At 41.2% G+C, this 18,906-nt stretch overlaps 1 protein-coding gene across 5 annotated transcripts in view; it reads right to left on the bottom strand.

Annotated features, from left to right (window-relative positions):
• CDH2 (cadherin 2) overlaps positions 1-18,906 on the bottom strand; it is a 214,277-nt gene that overhangs the window by 15,074 nt on the left and 180,297 nt on the right. For all 5 annotated transcript variants that reach the window (XM_047828632.1, XM_047828633.1, XM_047828634.1 and 2 more), the window contains one exon: positions 17,775-17,914. In XM_047828632.1, the coding sequence (XP_047684588.1) occupies positions 17,775-17,914 (140 nt within the window). The remainder of the gene's footprint in view (positions 1-17,774; positions 17,915-18,906) is intronic.

The raw sequence follows: 18,906 nt of genomic DNA on the forward strand, positions 1-18,906 counted from the left end.
CTCTCTCTCTCTCTCTGCCCTTCCCCCACTTGCACACGCTCTTTCTCAAGATAAATAAATAAACTTAAAAAAAAAATAGATTGTAAGCATAATGATCACAGTGAAATATTTTTACACTGAGGGTGTAAAATACTTTATGAGAAGTATGAATTACATGAAATTAAGTAATTGAATCTTATGGGTAAGGACTGTCTTCTACCTGGTGACAAACTCCTTGGTACTCCTCAGTATTTTATAGGACAGTTTTGTACAAGAATATGGAGGAATTTCCTTGGCATAATTGGAGACAAAACGGACATGTTGGCTTTGCTCATGCTACTTCCTTCCTGGAAAGAACCTGTGCTCCCTGATTTCTTTCTTTTTTTTTTTTTTTAACGTTTATTTATTTTTGAGACAGAGAGAGACACAGCATGAACGGGGGAGGGTCAGAGAGAGAGGGAGACACAGAATCTGAAACAGGCTCCAGGCTCTGAGCGGTCAGCACAGAGCCCGACGTGGGGCTTGAACTCACAGACTGCAGATCATGACCTGAGCCAAACGAAGTCAGACGCTTAACCGACTAAGCCACCCAGGTGCCCCGTGTGCTCCCTGATTTCTTATACAGCTTCCACTATACCCAAATGTTACAAAGATGAATGCATTTTGACAGGCCAGCAGTGTTGTAAAAATTTTTCTAATAAATTGCCAACATTTAGACATAGGGATAGTTCACCTGAAAATGGAACCATCTGGCAAAACAGAGGTTAAATTCTGATGTCATTTGTTAAAGCTGACTGCAGCTGTCTCCTCTGGACAAGGACAGCATCTCTGCCTGGACTGCTTCCTTTATTAGGGATACATATAACAACATATTGATTGACAAGTTTTTATCTTTCTTTTGATAGCTTTTTTCTACCATCTTAAGAACCAGAGAGCAGGAACGGTCTTAAAAAGTCTGTGGTCCTGTTCCGTCCTTCTCACCATCAAAATGGCAAACCCATAGGAAATGCTCATTAAAAAAATGTGTTGAGTGGGGCGCCTGGGTGGCTCAGTCGGTTAAGCGGCCGACTTCAGCTCAGGTCATGATCTCGTGGTCTGTGAGTTCCAGCCCCGAGTCGGGCTCTGTGCTGACAGCTCAGAGCCTGGAGCCTGTTTCAGATTCTGTGTCTCCCTCTCTCTGACCCTCCCCCGTTCATGCTCTGTCTCTCTCTGTCTCAAAAATAAATAAACGTTAAAAAAAAATGTGTTGAATAAGGTCTCAGTGATGATATTCGTGCCAGATGTTCAAAGGAGCAACTGATTCAAGAAACGTGCCTTGGATCACATCACACTCCATGGCAGTAATTCACAATGGGGAGGGAGGGAAAGACCCCCATCCCATCAATGAGATTCACTGCCCTGATGAGTCCTCTGTAATGATGGAAACGTGTCATGTTCCTCAGCTATGCTGCTTTCGAAAAAAGGCAGGAAACCACTGATTTACAGGAAGCTAGAAACTGGGTTAAAACGTGTGGCTTAACGTTTCTCTGAGATGGCTTCCCCTGTCTATTACAAATATGGGATATATAAAAAAATCTGATAATAGTAGGAAGTAGGCAGAAGTGTCTTCAGGTCACAGGGACGGGTTTTTCTGTCCACATCCATCTGTGTTATATGGCAGAGGTCCTGATCTGAGCGTCCAATTTTAAGCCTTTTGATAAGGGGTCACTCTATGCAAACCTCCTAAATTACACATCTTTACAATCCCATAATACTTTACTTAAACACACAAATTACAACATGTAGGATGAGAATTATAAAGAGAATTACAGAGACTGAAAACATGCTCAAGGTCATTGGGTTCATGGTCTTACTTCTGAAGATTATAAAGAAACAATCCCAGGAAGAAATCTTTATTTGGTTCCTAAAGCTCTCTAGAGAAAAAGCAGACCCGAAAATTCTCTTACAATTGTCAACCTTTATTTGCAATGTTAACTTCCTAAAGAAATTTAATTTTCAAATGAAAGCCAAGGAAAATCTTGTTTTAACTAATATTTGGAACACGTGTTATTTGGCAACAACCATTTGTGGTAGGCATGGAATTAACGGTTTTTAGAATATTAACATCGCATGCAACAAAAATATTTTTTTTCCTCATCTATGATTTAAAATGTTATAAGGGTGATATAATTGTGGGAGAGTTAGTAAAAAGCTAGCTAGCAGCTAGCACCCTGCTTTTGGCTTTTCTTGTTAAAATTCCACTGACTTGCAATGATTTATAATTGGTTCAGTAAAGACACCACGAATCCACCCAAAGGCATTTGGTTATGTTTAAATAAATTAAAATTCTGTCTCGGTATAGATAGAAATTCTGGTACCTAGGTAAAATTTCAAAAAGCTAAAAAAAAAAATCTAGAAAGCTACATTGCTGGAAAAAAATCTGTAGACTCGTGTAATTAAATCTGTTTTAGAGAGTGATGAAAATATTCATTTACTGTTTTGCAAGTATTTAAGGAGAACCTACTGGGTGCCAGATGCCATTTTCAGCTCTGACTATGTATGAAAGAAGGAAACCAGCCTTCCTCTGGTGCCCCTCACTGTCAGGAATGACATGAGATGCTTTCTCAGTGGAACCTCATATACTCCAATCACAAATCCTTCCAAGTGGGTGTTGTTCCGTCCCACTGATCACCACAGGTCAGAGAGGTTAATCATTTGCCCAAGGTCACGGATGTTAAGCAGTGTGGAAGGATAAAAACAGAGACCCACCAGAGCAAGCAAGATTAAAACAAAAAAGCTGCATCTTGTTGCCAAGGGGCCAGTGAAGAAATGTACAGAATAGTTTGCTGAGGGGTAAAACATGAGGGGTTTTATGTGCTAGACGAGCTCAGGGTGGTTCTGCTAACTAGGCGCTGGGATCTAGCACTCTGGTCTGTGCACAGTTGGTTAAAACGTGCCTCACCAACTTTTAGTCAGAACTAGGATTCTTCATTTCCGTCCAACAGATGGGCCTGTGTAGGAGCCGGGGAGCCGGAAGGGAGGCACTGAAAGTTCCTGGTCCTGTATCAGCCTCTGCTGGGGACCACGTTGGAGGACCACAACAGCCAGCTTCCCTATCTCCCAGGCAAGGGCTGGTACAAGTGGGAAGCTTCCCTTTTATAGCAGCAAAGGCAAGTAACTTAAAAAATTCCCATATAGATAAGGTAAACATTTTTAATGTTTCAAGACTGGGTGACTGCTAGAAATAAAACTACTAACATGAAAGTAAGTGGACAAAATTCTGAAGGAAAAAAAAAAAGTTATCTGGAAAAAGCTGACTGTGGCACAGGCAAGGAACTTGAGACAGACCCAAAAAGGAATGGAAGGTGGAAGAGAAGAACTTTATTATCTCACCCTATAGCTCCTGGCATTAAAATAATTGAATAAAATAGTGACAAGGTGTCAACACATTACCATACAACTGCTGACAAGTAAGTCAAATACCCTTGCAAGCTTTATGTAAATTACATTAAGACCTGATTTTCTTCCCCTGCGAGATACAGTTATGATGGTGACTATCTACGCAGGTGAAACGAAGCGGAAAACTAAGTAGAGTCTGGGGATTATTAAAGCCCCCCTCCCTAAAACAAAAGACTTGCTAAAAGCTTTTCTGATTGGAATCATGAACCCAATAGAGATAAAATAACTTGGGGACAGATGAAGGACCTCTATTCTCTGCTTCCATATGCATTGTAATCTCACCAGAAAGCCAGTTTCCACTTCCCACAAGGGATGTAGCCGAGTCCCCATTAAGAGGGAAACGAATGCATCCACGGTTTCTACCTCCATCGTTTACTGTTCATGCTGCCTGCCCTGTCACAGCTTCTTTCAAAACTGCTGTCTTCAGAATTTTGAATGAGCCGGTTTCACTCTTTGGCGCAAAATTATGGTTCTGTTGCAGACACTGGCATTGTGGAAATTTTATCACAACTCACTTCCAATTGTAAAATGAGGGAGTATCCTTTTGGAAAAAGGTTGCAAATATAGTTCCACTGGATTTGATTCAACAAATACATTCTGGAGAGTCTGTTGGGTCACAGATGCAGTTATTCATAGAGCTTTTGTCTACTGTCTTTTAAAAGAATCCATTCAAAAATGATGACACTTAATAGAATACCTATATAAACAATTATATAAATATGGAAGGTGAAAGTGTAAGCTTCTGGAGGAAGTGAGCATGTGACCATGCAGGGCCTGTAGGATTGAGCAGAGTAATCAGGCTTCAGAAAGATGTTTCTCCTCACATCTGAAATTCGTTTTTTATACTAATGTTTGTCATTGCCCACCCTTTCCACACAATGCAGGTACAGCCCTATAGATGAAAGCACTTAAAAAAATTTTTTTAAATGTTTATTTATTTTTGAGAGGGGGGAGGGGCAGAGAAAGAGGGAGACAAAGAATCTGAAGCAGGCTACAGGCTCTGCGCTGTCTGTACGGAGCCCTATAAGGGGCCTGAACTCATGAACCACGAGATCATGACTTGAGCCAAAGTCGGACGCTTAACCGACTGAGCCACCCAGGCGCCCCAGATGAATGCACTTCTTAACCTGTTCAAGGACATCTGTCTGGGAGACACAGACAGTACTTTCTAAATGTATCTTCAGGCCATATTCCGACCCCAAGCTCCAACTTCTTCTTACGAAAAATACAAATGTCACCATTCAGACAAAATCAAAGTCATTCTGTGTTAGCCTGACCTAGTATTCTATCTTAGAGGAAACCTAAAAATAGGTAATAAAGAAATAACAATATTTGGTCGGGAATATGGCAACAGAGCATCAAAAATCCTTCACTGCTCGGGGCGCCTGGGTGGCGCAGTCGGTTAAGCGTCCGACTTCAGCCAGGTCACGATCTCGCCGTCCGTGAGTTAGAGCCCCGCGTCGGGCTCTGGGCTGATGGCTCAGAGCCTGGAGCCTGTTTCCGATTCTGTGTCTCCCTCTCTCTCTGCCCCTCCCCCGTTCATGCTCTGTCTCTCTCTGTCCCAAAAATAAATAAATGTTGAAAAAAAAAATTAAAAAAAAAATCCTTCACTGCTTTAAGTCACATTGTTTTGGAACTTCCTAGAGACATAATCATTAAGACAATGTACATATAAAGGGAACATAGTATGGTGACTGAAAAACATAGATTTTGAAATCAAAATGCCTTGATTCAAATCCTGAATTCACCATATCTAACTGTGTGACCTTAGGCAGGTTTCATAAATTTCCTATGCTGACCTTCAGAGTATTCAAACTTTGGACAAAACACTAATGAGGGCTCCCTATTTCCTACCCACTAAAGGGGTTGGCAACACTTTTTTTGTAAGGGCCAGAGAATAAAAATTTAGGATTTGGGGGCTGTATAATCTCTGTTATACTGTTTCCACCATGCTGCTGCTACAGTGTAAAAGTAGCCACAGATAACGCATAAACAATGGACACAGTGCATGGTTTGGGTTCTAATACAACTTTATTTATAAAAACAAGAAGTCAGTGGATTTGGCCAGCTGGCACAACTTTGGCAAATACCATTTAGTATCTTAGCGTTGTTTCCCTGGCATAGCATGAACACATAGTTGGCATTCAATATCTTTATCACTGTTATTACTGGGATACTGATAATTTTCTATTCCAATAAAATTAAATGTATTAAATTTATGATCAGTCAGGAAGAATGAATATTAAAGTGAATTACATAAATATTTTGTTCATTCCCACAAAGTGACAGGAATAGCAAATAAAAAGCTCATGTGTAAATCACGTGCACATTAAAAATACTTAATGCCCAGTCAGGAATGAATGGGCCTGACCAGTTCAGAATATGCTGCCTGTAGCCTACCAACACGTGTCACCTGTCGGTGTTTTGAAGATAGCTTGCACAAAGGGAATGACAATGTACTGATCCAAGCCCTGGTGAAAGTTTCCTCTTAGGAAATCAATATCAGTCTTTGAATAACTAACTTATACTAGTATTTGCAGGTGGGTCTAAATGGATGAATAACTTGGGAACATAACAGAGTGTGCTTTAGCCAACAATAAAAATGTTGAAAGTGGCCTCCACTGTTACGTCCAGATTCAGCCATCTGTCAGTTTGCTTATACAGCAGAAAGATTTTGTAAAACAGTTATTTCAAAGAATCAAATACACCAGCGTTAAATTATATAATGTCATTCTCTGCTTGAGTCGGAGGGTCTGGCTTGGTTGCTCTTACTGGGGCGCGTTCCTGAGATTGGCAGGAAGTCCATGGAGACCACTGGTTCAAGCAAAGATCCCTTGACTCAGAGAAGTGGCTCCTTTGGTCTCAAGGGGCTTTCTCACACCTGTACTCCAACCTGCTATTTAGGCAGCCAGCCTGGATTTAAAATTTTAGCTCCTGTCACACAGCTTATATACATGGATTTTTTTTTTTTTGGAGTAACTTGGCTGCTCAGAATTCTCTGGATTCTACCTTTCTTAATGCTAAAATGTGCTCAATACTGCAAGCCATGCTTAATCAATTAATTGAGTCTTACTCTCTGTCTTTTCTAAAGCCAGATTACCAGTAGTCTTCTGATAGGCTGTGGCTAAGCACCCAACCTCACTGGTCCTACCAGTAACACCTGCCTGCTACAAATCAGCACCACTAAATACAACATCTATCACATGGCCACCAGCAAATCCATTAGGAGTTTGGTCTCTCAAGCCATGTGGACCTGGGTTTGAACAGGTCTGCTACGTAGAACTGCTGGGAAGACTGTAAGAGAAATGCAAACAAACTAAGGGCACAGCACAGAGCCTGACACAAAAGTCTGCATATGTAATGAGTGCTAGCATCTATGAATGTTATCATCCTTTCCTGAAGACATCAGATTTCAAATAACGAAAGTGAAGTCGTCATCAGTGTACCGCTTCAATTAACTGTGTAGATAGACTTGTAAACTAAGCGGTTCAGGGGTCCCTGGGTGGCTCAGTCAGTCAAGCGTCTGACTTTGGCTCAGGTCATGATCTCATGGTTCGTGGGTTCAAGCCCCACATCGGGCTCTGTGCTGACAGGTCAGAGCCTGGAGTCTGCTTCGGATTCTGGGTCTTCTCTCTCTGCCCCTCCTCCGCTCAAACAATGTCTGTCTCTCTCTTTCCCCCCAAAATAAAGAAGCATTAAAAACATTAAAAAAAAAAAAGAAAAAAACCTAAGAGGTTCAGGAAGAAGGCCCAATGCACATACATTCTGTGAGCACACGTCAGGTGTGAAATGTCCTAGGTACAGGAAAAACAATGAATAGGACAAATCTCTGCCCTCACAGAGCTTAGGATCGGGGGCAGGACTAGACGCAAAAGTTCAAAACAAAGTAGACATGGGATGCTGCAGGTCACAGAGCAGAGACACTTGATGCAGCTTGGGATTCCAAGGGAAGATGTTTTGAGATGAGTCTTGGTGGCTAAAGAGAGTTGGGCAGGTGAAGACCACAGACTAATGCCATGGAAGTGTGAAGTCACATGTCATAGGTATAGAGGTACAGGTAGTTCAATCCTACTGCAGTTTAACATGCAATATGAGGAGAAACTAAGTCAGCAACCCTCAGAGTCCCCATTCCTCAAAGCCAAGTCCTGGGTCACAGGAACTGTGGGATCTTACCTCACCTCAGGCACCTGAGCTCCACTGAAAGTGGTGTCAAAGAGATTCTGAGGATCTCAGTTACAGAAATACTGACATTAATTTCCAGAAATCACATAAGAAATCAATTTCATTAAAAAAAAAGCTGATGGTAACTCATACAGCAATTACATCTGGATCTTTTGGGTTTTGAAATCCTGGGCCACTAAAAAGAGCTCCTATCAGGACTAGGAGCATGAAATTGCATGCGATCCCTTACCCTGAAGTTGCACGTGATCCCTTACACATGCAAGTGCTGGTCCCTGATCAAGAAGACGTTAGTATCTCCCTGGGATATACGAGGAGCATTCACCAGGTAAGGTAAAGTTGCCCTCCCTGGTTTTTAAGAGCCTTACCTACAGTGTCTCATTTTCCTGAGCTGCTGCACCTCTTGTGTGTCCCCTGTGTCCAGGGACCCACTTCCTTCCAACGTATCTGGATGGGTCACAAAACCATGCACGTGGGCTAGCAATCTAGTGTGGGTGGGTCCTATGAGAAAACTGTTCTCAGTCTCAGGAAAGATTCTGTACGCTCAAATACCTAACAGGGTGGGGCAGAGACTCCCAGCTGGTCACAGAACCCATTACTTCTACTTACTAGGCACACAGCCAACAGATACTTCCTAGGGAATGGGGAGTGGAAGTGATGTGTGCCAGGCATAGCCCATAAAAGTCTCCACAAATCATCCTCCCTGCCCTTTGGTCATTCAGGGATTGCAGGTATGACTGGGTGACCCTGAAAGCAACAAGTGGAGAGTCGGAGAGTCTCTGATCCTCTGGGTCCCTTATGACTGTGTGGAGTGAGATGGACCTTCCCTCCCTACCCCCAACTCCTATGACCTAACCCCAATTACCACTAAGTGAGAAATACATTTCACCAGGCTTAGATCACTGAAATTTTTGTTTGTTATAGCAGCTAGCCTATTTTAACTAATTCATCTGGTTAAATATATTTGTGGCCAATCCACTTTCTTTTCCTTAAAAAAAAAATACTATAACAGAAAATTGTCGCATGGTTTCAGAACACTATGGTACCTCCTCCTTGTAGAAATCTGCTTTTTGTTAATCCAAAGCCTAATAATTGTTATGTAATTTAATCAGAGTCAACAAAAATAGATTTCTATAAAGGACTGGCTTATAACATAAGTCAATAAAGCTGGTCTGGAATGAGAATGAGAAAAGAAAAATAATGATAGAACATGCTTGCCCTGCTTAAAGAGAGAATCTTCTACTTGGTTTCCAGTAACTGTTGTCAAGGCAGAATGCAAGTCATGTTTCTAGATCTTTCAATTTTTTCGAGAGGATTGTGAGATCCAAAATTTATGTGATTAAAAAAAAATTTATACCCTGCAAGCTGAATAAAACACAGCTATGGACATCTTATGAACACATGCCCGTCCCTCCCCACACACAGTCTATGAAGTGTTACTTTTTTGTATGTTTATTTATTTATTTTGAGATAGAGAGAGAGCACGTGCATGCGAGTAGGAGAGGGGTAGAGAGAGACAGAGGAAGAGAGACAATCCCAAGCGGATTCACCACTGTCAGTGCAGAGCTTGATGTGGGGCTCAAACTCACAAACCGTGAGATCATGACCTGAGCTGAAATCAAGAGTTGGACACTTAACTGACTGAGCCACTCTGACACTCCTGAAGTGTGATTCTTAAATGACACAGAATCCAGCTTTCAGAAACGTCCCTCAAATCATCAGGGCTCATCAGGTACTTTCTCTGAGAGCTCAGAACCATCTCTGATGCAAAAGAAAAACTCTAGTTTTAGAGCAATATGCTAAAATTTAAGAAACCAAATTTGGGAATTCAGAAGAAGGCCTGGGATGTGAAAAAGCTCCTGAGCTCAAGAGGTTCTGGGTCTTGTGTGAAGAAAGTGAGAGACAAAATTCTAGCCGACTGGAGTGTTAACACTCAGCAGCAGTGGTGTGGGAAGACGGACCAGGTATGCAGGGGATGGTAAGGGCCAAGACTCCAAGAGTGACCACGAGAAAACCAATGTGGAACCTTTAGGTGGCCACTCTCACTTTCTGTAATGACCATCTCTGACCAGTGTCAGCTTTAATCTCAGCTGAGTTTGCAAGCCCTGCTCCCCTAATGCTGCCCTTGAGTCAGCAGCCATGGTCCAAAGGATCCCTGTGACCACTCACTGTCACCTGTGAAACCTCCCAACATGGACAGTGGCATCCTCTCTCACAGATCCAGAGTCCCCATAGGAGTCCCTCGGCCCCAAACTCGGAATGGGAAAATTTTCAAGTGAAATTTTAAGGGCAGAGGAAGCTGCTGGATGTCCCAGAGTCCACTTATTCTGATAAATTCAAATGGCATTTAGGAAGGCATTGTTTTAATTGCCTGGCTGAGCCTGAGCTTTGCCAAGGATGGAACAGGATCCGGTAAACAAACCACTTTCTTTGGACTCCGATTGGACAGGCATTTAATCCCCACTTCACTACTTCCCAACAGTGTGTCCCAACTCTACTGTGCTGTGGGAGGGTCAAACGAAATAATATATATAAAGCAGTAAGTATAGCGCCTAACTCATAGGGTACCCCGAACAATAACTTTTGCTATTATTATGGAGAATGAAACTGTATAATGGTAAGTGATTTAGGTCGAGGTTGTTTAAAGCGAGCACGAGTGAGTGTTGTAAACATAACACACACTCCACAAATGTTTGTTTAATATAGAAGCAATTGTAATTAAGTCTAAGCTTTAAAGAGCAGAAAGCTAACAGTTTCCGTTTCCTATCCTGCGGCTAAAGGGATGGTTCCATGAAAAGTGAGCCACTGGCTATATTGTACATTCACCCAGATTTTATTAGTGATGCTAATATGGACGGAACTCATTGAAAAGAACATCAAAAGCTACACAGTAACTGCAACCAGCTCCATTGGCCAAAAAGTGCACCAATGAACATTTACTAATGAGGGTAATTAAACATGGCTTGATAACCACCAAAAGCCCTGCTGATTATGGCAGTGAGGCAGATAAAGAAGGAACCTCACCCTCTAAAAAGAGAGCAGACATATACTAAAAGCATCTGTCTGTCCAACAGCCAACAGATGCTCCTGTTCAGAGGGCATTTAACACTCGCTTCCAATATGGGACCAACCTAGGGTCCTGATAACCTGAACCAGAGCAGAGGATCTACAAGCACTGGTCAAAGTCTATCACACACAAGACAAAAGGCACAGATGAGTTGTTGTCGTTTTTCTTAGGCTTCTTAGCTATTTTGTTAAAGAAATTAGCAACCTGTATCTTGGCACAGAGCTTAGACAGCTAGAGATGCTAATCAGCAGCCAGGAAGGTCAGGGCTACCCTTGTAAAGGACTGCTTTGCGTTGTTTTCTTTCTAATCAGTTAGCTCTTTAAGAAGGATATTTTTCTCTTGGCAGGAAAAATAGGAATCTTGGCCAAGCCAGCCTGAGGCTAGGTCTTCAGGATCCCCAGCACCTGTCACCACACTGGTTACCTGGCATTTACCAACTGCCTCAACTAACCTCTGAGACCTGCCCATCCTTTGAAAACGCTGGTAATTTTTTGGAATTGCCCAGCTGAGACATTGAGAAGACCACTGCCTGAATAGGACAAGCCATGTCTGCCTGGTGTGGCACGGTCTCCATCCACATCTTGAGGCAGCACCACATCCTCCATAAAATACTACCTACGTGTAATAAAAATCGACTAAAACTCCTCGAGAATGCAACATGGCAGTAATCCCATGTCTGAGGCTTACTCTTGTAAAGAGATAATATCTGCCCCCCAAAACTAATAAAAATGTATGAATCATATTCTGTTGCTAAAAAGGCTTAATGCACAGTACAAAGAAATAAGTCATGGGAATAAAAGGCACAGCATATGGAATACAATCAATGGTATTGTAAAAGTGTCCTCTGGTGACAGGTGGTAGCTACACTGGCCGTGAGCATAACATAACGTACAGACTCGATGAATCACGAGGTTATACACCTGAAACTAGTGGAACGTTGTGTCTCGACTAAGAAAAAGAAGAAATACACTTTCTAACAGTGGGTCACATGTGAATTACGGAAAATAGAAACAGAATGTATTTCACAAAACTGAACTTCTCCGGAACTGAGCATACTTTTAAGATTTAAAGCAACAACAGGGTGGCTGGGTGGCTCAGTTGGTTAAGCGTCCAACTTCGGCTCCGATCACGGTCTTGTGGTTCATGAGTTTGAGCCCCACATTGGTCTCTCCGCTGTTAGCACATAGCTTGCTTCAGATCATCTGTCTCCCTCTCTCTCTGCCCCTCTCCTGCTCAAGCTCTCTCTCTCTCTCTCTCTCTCTCTCTCTCTCTCTCAAAAATAAAGAAAAACATTAAAGCAATAACATCTTATTTAGAAAATGGAAAAGTGTTTGGATTAAATTCACTTAGAAAGTAAGAGTATTGGGGGGTGCCTGGATGGCTCAGTTGGTTGAGTGTCTGACCTTGGCTCAGGTCATGATCTCACAAGTTTGTGATTTCAAGCCCCACCTCGGGCTCTTTGCACACACTACGGAGCCTGCTTCAGATCCTCTGTCTCCCTCCCCCACTCTCTCTCTCTCAAAAATAAATAAACATTCAAAAAAAAAAAGGAAGGCAAAACAAGTAAGAGTACTAGGGCATCCGGGTGGCTCAGTCAGTTAAGCGCCCAACTCTTGGTTTTGGCTCAGGTCATGATCTTATGGTTTGTGAGTTTAAGCCCCACCTTGGGCTCTGTGCTGATGGTGTGGAACCTGCTTGGGATTCTCTCCCTCTCTCTCTCTCTCTCTCTCCCTCTGCCTCTCCCTTGCTCACATACACTCTCTCTCAGAATAAATAAATAAACTTAATTTTTTTTAAGTAAAGGAAATAAGAGTATTAAACAAAGGGTTTGTTTTCCTTATGGAAAAAGAAGGTAAATGATAAATTCCACCAAGAATGCTGATGCAAATCTTGATGAATCCAGTTAGAGGATCTGTACAAAAAGACATGAAGACACTACTAAGTGACAGCAACGAAAACAGGTGGTAGTGGCCCAAGAACAGGCAGATGGCACAAGTAGAATAGTACGGGGTCAGGCAGCCAACCCACAGACCCACACGTGTAGAATGACCTGCTTTCTGACAAGTGGGCCCTACAGTGTAGTGGAGAGGGCTATCTTTGCAGTAAACAGCACTGCATATCAAGAAAGAAAACAAAAAAGAGCTCTGATAAGTATCTTATACCAAATGAATAATCCATTAGAGATAGATCACAGACAGTATGACTGGTAAAACAATAAAGCTTCAAGAGGACAACATGAAGTTGCTGTGTTTTGTTTTATGTTATTTATTTACTTTTCGTTTCAGAAGGAGAACTCATTACCTCGGTAGGAAAAGTTTTCTTAAACTAAAGGACACAAATGTACTAACCATAATGGAATAACATTGATACACTGGACTTCATTAAAATTAAAAACTTTTGTACATCATAAGACACCATTAAGAGAATAAAAAAGCAAGTTACAGAATGGGAAAAGCTATTGACAAAACATCTATCTGATGAAGAAATGATATCCATAATATATAAGGACCTCCTACAGATCAATAAGACAGAGGCAGACAACATAATAGAAAAGGGGACACAGAAGCCAAACAGAGACCTCATAAAGAGATCAAAATGGTAAGTCAGTCAGTGGGAACATCCTGATTAGATCATACAGAGACACATGCCATCTTAGTGGCTGAAATTTAAAGACTGAAAAAAGCCAAGTGCTGGTGAGGACATAGGGCAATGGAACCATCATGCACCAGCATGGCAAGGGGAGGGGCCAACCAGTACTGTCCCTTTGGAAAAGTGGCAAGATTGTGCTAAAGCCGCACACAGACACATTCTAGGATACAGAAATTCCAATCCCTGAGGACATACCAATAGAAATGCACACACACACACACACACACACACACGTGCGCGCAAAGAATATTCATAGCAGTTTTATTCGTAACAATTCAATTGTATGAACTCAGTCCAAGTATAGTAGAATGGATGAATAAAATGTGGTTAATTCCTACAAAAGAATACTTTTCAGCAATGATAAAAATGAACTACTTCTGTATATAGCATGGATGAATCTCACAGATAGAAGTCTGAGTGAAGGAAGCCAGAAACAAAAAGTACCTACTATACGATATCCATTTACATAATGAAATATAAAGCCCAGTTATGCTGTTCCATGGTGATGGAAATAAAAAATACTGGTTATTTTTGCCAGACAGCATCCTTCCTGGCAGGGGATACAAGAGAGGCTCCTGGGTGCTGGAAATGCTTTTATTGATATGCATGGTTGGTTACATTCTTAAACCTTATAAGAAGCCTTCTGCTTCTCGTTGGGATATAGGAACTCATGGGACTATTATTCACATTCTAATACAAAGAATAAGCCAGGTAAGTTACCACATCACAGATTTTTGAAACCATAAGATAACTGAGAACATAATGAGGTCCACTGAATAAAAATAAAGAAGCTAACAAGCTCTTTCTAAGAAAAATAAGACCTATTGTTGCTTTTATCTCTGGAGGAGGAGAGAGTGGATTCTGTGATTAAGGAGGTACAGGCTTCTAGTTATGGAATGAATAAGTTACAGGGATAAAAGTTACAGCACAGGGAATATATATAGTCAACAGTATTGTAACAGCGTTGGATGGTGACAGATGGCAGCTACACGTGTGATAAGCACAGTAGAACACAAAGACTTGTTAAATCGCTATGTTGTACACCTGAAACTATATAGCATTCTGTGTCAACTACACTTCAATAAAAAGGAAGCACTAAAACCAATAAATACAATATTTTTAGAAACTATGTCCTGAACAACAACAAGAAAGGTAGGGAGAGGAACATGAGGACAAATCATTCAGACCTGCAAGAAAACTTTAGTGGCCACGAGTGGACAAGCTTGACAGATTCACATCTTGAGGGAGTGTCTACAACTCTTTCCCACAACCCTCTATCTGCTCGCTAAGGGTGTGCACCAAAGGGCCAAAGCCTTGTCAGGCTGAAGAGGAAGTCGGGATTTGATAACTGACAGAGAGCTGATGGGGGTGTGACACCAGAGACAGGAAACTCATTAGGATGCTATTGCGGAACAGTGATGATTCTAAGTGAAGGCAGTGGCCTTGGTGATGGAGATAAGCAAATGGATTTCACGAACCACTTCAGAGGTAGAAGAGACAGAACCCTCGGTGTAGCATTCCTACAGGGCATATTTTATTCTGCTGTCATGAGGTAAATCATACAATAAATAAAAACCCCGTTATGTAATTTTCTCACAGCTTTCTCTATAATGAGGACTGCAAGTGGAAATCATAACACAGACACCACGATGGACACAGGCTTTTGATCTAGATGAGCATGAAACCAAAGAACCAAGTGGCTACCAAGAGATACCATTGCAAGGCCAATACTAAATAAAGATACTAGACACAGAAGACAATATAGAGAAAGTTCCAGGAAAATCCTTGGATTATCAGGGAAGTGAGTAGGAAACAAAACATTCATGCCTAAAAGCTTAGCTAGGGGCAAAGAAAACTTCAGAGGTCAGTAAAAGAAGAGGCTGAAGATTTATGGTGATGATTTTAATAAATCTGGCAATAGATAACTTTGACTATTTGATCTCAAGAATCAATCTATGTGGATAAAGTCAATAAAGGAAATCAGTCCTTCCTAAAATAACTACAACAATAAAACCTCATGAAACAATTTCTCAAAGGGACTGGATGGGAGGAGGGAGAAAGAGAGGCAGATCAGGTGGCAGTGAGTGCCTTGATCCAAACTCTCAGATGTTGAGAATGATCTTGCCTCTTGCCTCTGGGCCTCCAATTCTACGCAAGATCCCATTATGACTGCTGGCCTTCCAGTTAGTACTATTTATACTGAAGCTTCACGGAGTTGGGTTTAGATTTATGCCTAGAAAGTTATGCACAATGACATAAAAAATTAAAATACCGAGAGTAGACTTAGGAGGTAACGTGATCGATACACGTTTGCTGATCTTGAACATAGCTCAGGAAAGTGAAAGGATAGATTAATTAAGGATTAAGCCAAACATGAATTTTAATATCCGAAGACATTTATAAGCAAGAAACCCTGGGGCATATTTATAGAGCCACTTTAATTAGTCAGTATTCAAAGCAGCTTTACACATGAGTCAAGTTTTCAACATATTTTAATAAGCATCTCTTCTAAATGCAAGAGTTGAGGTTCTGTAAACCAAGCATGGAATCTGGAATCAGAAAACGTGGGTCTCAGTTCTGGCTTTGCCAGTTACAAACTCTGAGAGCAAATCACACAACTTGCTACAAGTGTAAAATAGAAAACTCTAACGGGTTGCCATAAAGACTGAACACAACAAGGATGTGAACTGCTTTGTAAAACAAAAAGTGATACATTATTTCCTCAAATGAGTAGAGAAGAGAAAATATGTTCACGAAAATTTGCTTTTATTCAAGTTAACAGTCTTATCAAAAATGTCTACATATATATTTAAGACAAACTAGATTTGAATTTACTGATAATGATCCAAGACCCAAGAATTCTGGTTCTTATTTATTCATTTATTTATTTTTATTAAAAACATTTTTTTTTCCTCTCTTTTTTTTTTTTTCCAATGTTTATTTATTTTTGGGACAGAGAGAGACAGAGCATGAACGGGGGAGGGGCAGAGAGAGAGGGAGACACAGAATTGGAAACAGGCTCCAGGCTCCGAGCCATCAGCCCAGAGCCCGACGCGGGGCTCGAACTCACGGACCGCGAGATCGTGACCTGGCTGAAGTCGGACGCTTAACCGACTGCGCCACCCAGGCGCCCCAAAAACATTTTTTTTTAACATTTATTCATTTTTGAGAGACAGAACAGACCGTGAGCGGGGGAGGGGCAGAGAGAGGGAGACACAGAATCCAAAGCAGGCTCCAGGCTCTGGGCTGTCAGCACAGAGCCTGACATGGAGCTCGAACTCATGGACCACAAGATGTTGACCCAAGCTGAAGTCGGATGCTCAACCGATTGAGCCACCCAGGTGCCCCTCTGGGCTCTTTTTTTGACTACAGCCCCAACGTTTGCATTTGTACATGGAAATAACCTAATTAACAAAGTATCTAAAAAAAATGCTTGTCATGGTGATGTCTTGTGGATTACATTAGTATCTTCCAGGTAATTGCAAGAGGAACTATATCAGAGCAGTTAGTTTAGGCTGTGACATCAGACAGACCTGGATTCAAATCCTGTATCTATCACTTCTTACTTGTTTTTGAGTCCCATCACCTTTAGCTGTTTTCTATCACAAAAATAGAGACTTTCATAGAATAGTATCACAAGTTTCAAAGAGTTAAGAGATAATAGCATATAATGTACTTGGTAGAATGTCTGGAATGTGCAGGCATTCTAAGTGTTAGCTGGGATAATACCTAAAATCTGCACATAAAGATCTTTGTGTTTCCCCTTCTGGTCACTCTCAACTCTGAATGCATATACAGTGCCCCATGTACACAGTGATACAGAAGCTCATGCTGTTTTATAGCCAGATGGGAACTTCAACATTTGTTGAGCAACTACTATGAGCCAGGCATCATGAAAGATACTACAGATACAAAGATGAACTAGAAATTATTGTCTCTAATTTCAAATACTTCTCAAGAATGTAAGACTCTTGAGGGCAAATATTTGCTGACTTTTCCCACTTCCATATCCCCAGTGACCAAAATAGTGTCCGGAATATTGAACTTGCTTGGTAATATTTGTAGAATGAATTATCTAGTGCTTGTCTTGTGTATATAGTAGATGTAAATCCCATTGTAGAAGCCACTTTTACTTCTATTTTGGGTATCCAATGAAGGGGACATATAAAGAGACACATTTTTATTAGCATTATTTTAACTGAGGCTGGGTTTAAGTCCTAGCTCTTTGAAACAATGTTAGTGATTTTCTTACAAAATAAATACAGTGACATCTGGCACTTTGAAAAAAAAAAATTCAAGAAATGTGAAGGACACCTAGGGAAGAAGTCCCACCAAATATTTGATAATGTGATAAGCAAAGGAACCTTGATACCATTTTCTTACTGCACATATTAACATCTGTTCTACCACTGAGATGATAGGATCACAAAATTCCATTTTAAAGGTTTAAAATATAGCTCACCTGATCTTCTTCTCCTCCACCTTCTTCATCATATTTTAAAATATTATCTCTTACATCATCTTCTGGATCAATTAAAAGTTGCTTGGCCTGGCGCTCTTTATCCCGGCGTTTCATCCATACCACAAACATCAGAACGAGGACTAGGTGGAAAAAGAGTAAAAAACAGCATAATGTCATAGCTTTTAAAACATGACCTTTTTCATCATAGCCTTTAATACCACTAACACACTTATATGGGTCAAAAGCTTGTAATGCAGCTTCCTGTCTCTTATCTCTTTCTGGCCTCCCGTGAAGAGAGAGAAGACAAAGCAGGGTTCAAGCACTGGGTATTGAGTGTGAAACCCTGGGTTCCAGAACCTGGTGTCCTTTGAACTCACTGGTGAAATGTCCATCCTCAATATTATCATTTACAGATGGGGATGAGAACCATTTCCATCTCTCCCTTCTGCTTGCTGGAGGATAGGATACTCCTAATATAAGGGCTTGTAAATTCCAAACCAACAAACAATAGTAAGTTAAATTGTTACTTGTTATGTAACTGCTATTTCACTGAGGTTGCTCGGCCATCATTATACCCTCGGAAATCAGAGGGAACAGTACTCCCCCCAAGGAAGGTAAGTGCTTGCCAGGATGACTTGGGGAGCAAATCGGAACTGGATCGCCAACTGGATCTTGAGGATTTTGGGCTCCCAAAGGCTGTGCTTTTCTACTACGCCATTCTGCATTCCCGCTCCTATTAAACTGCACGTTTCAGGTTAAGAAGCCGACGGGATTCGTTGGTGCACTGACATAACATCAGGCTTTCAGGCTTTACATTTTTGTGCCAGATCTGGCACCATGAATCTTCCAGAGGGTTGACGTTAAAATCAGCACCAATTCATTTTCCTTCAAAATGCTAGTCACCCCTTATGCCAAAGTCCGTCATGTCGAAGTCTTTCCTGATAAGGTTGGCATATATGCCACATTTTAGTTCAAATGGAAACATGTCCCTAAGTGCACATTGAAGAGCGCATTCTCTCTAAAATCTGAGGATATCAGTTTACATCCTGAAGCAAGAGATTTAATGACTCCTATTTGAGCACATTTTTATTATTGGCCATAAAAGTAAATATCCTCCTTTTAAAGCCAGATA

Source organism: Prionailurus viverrinus, chromosome D3 (genome assembly GCF_022837055.1).
Source record: "Prionailurus viverrinus isolate Anna chromosome D3, UM_Priviv_1.0, whole genome shotgun sequence".
NCBI lineage: Eukaryota > Metazoa > Chordata > Mammalia > Carnivora > Felidae > Prionailurus > Prionailurus viverrinus.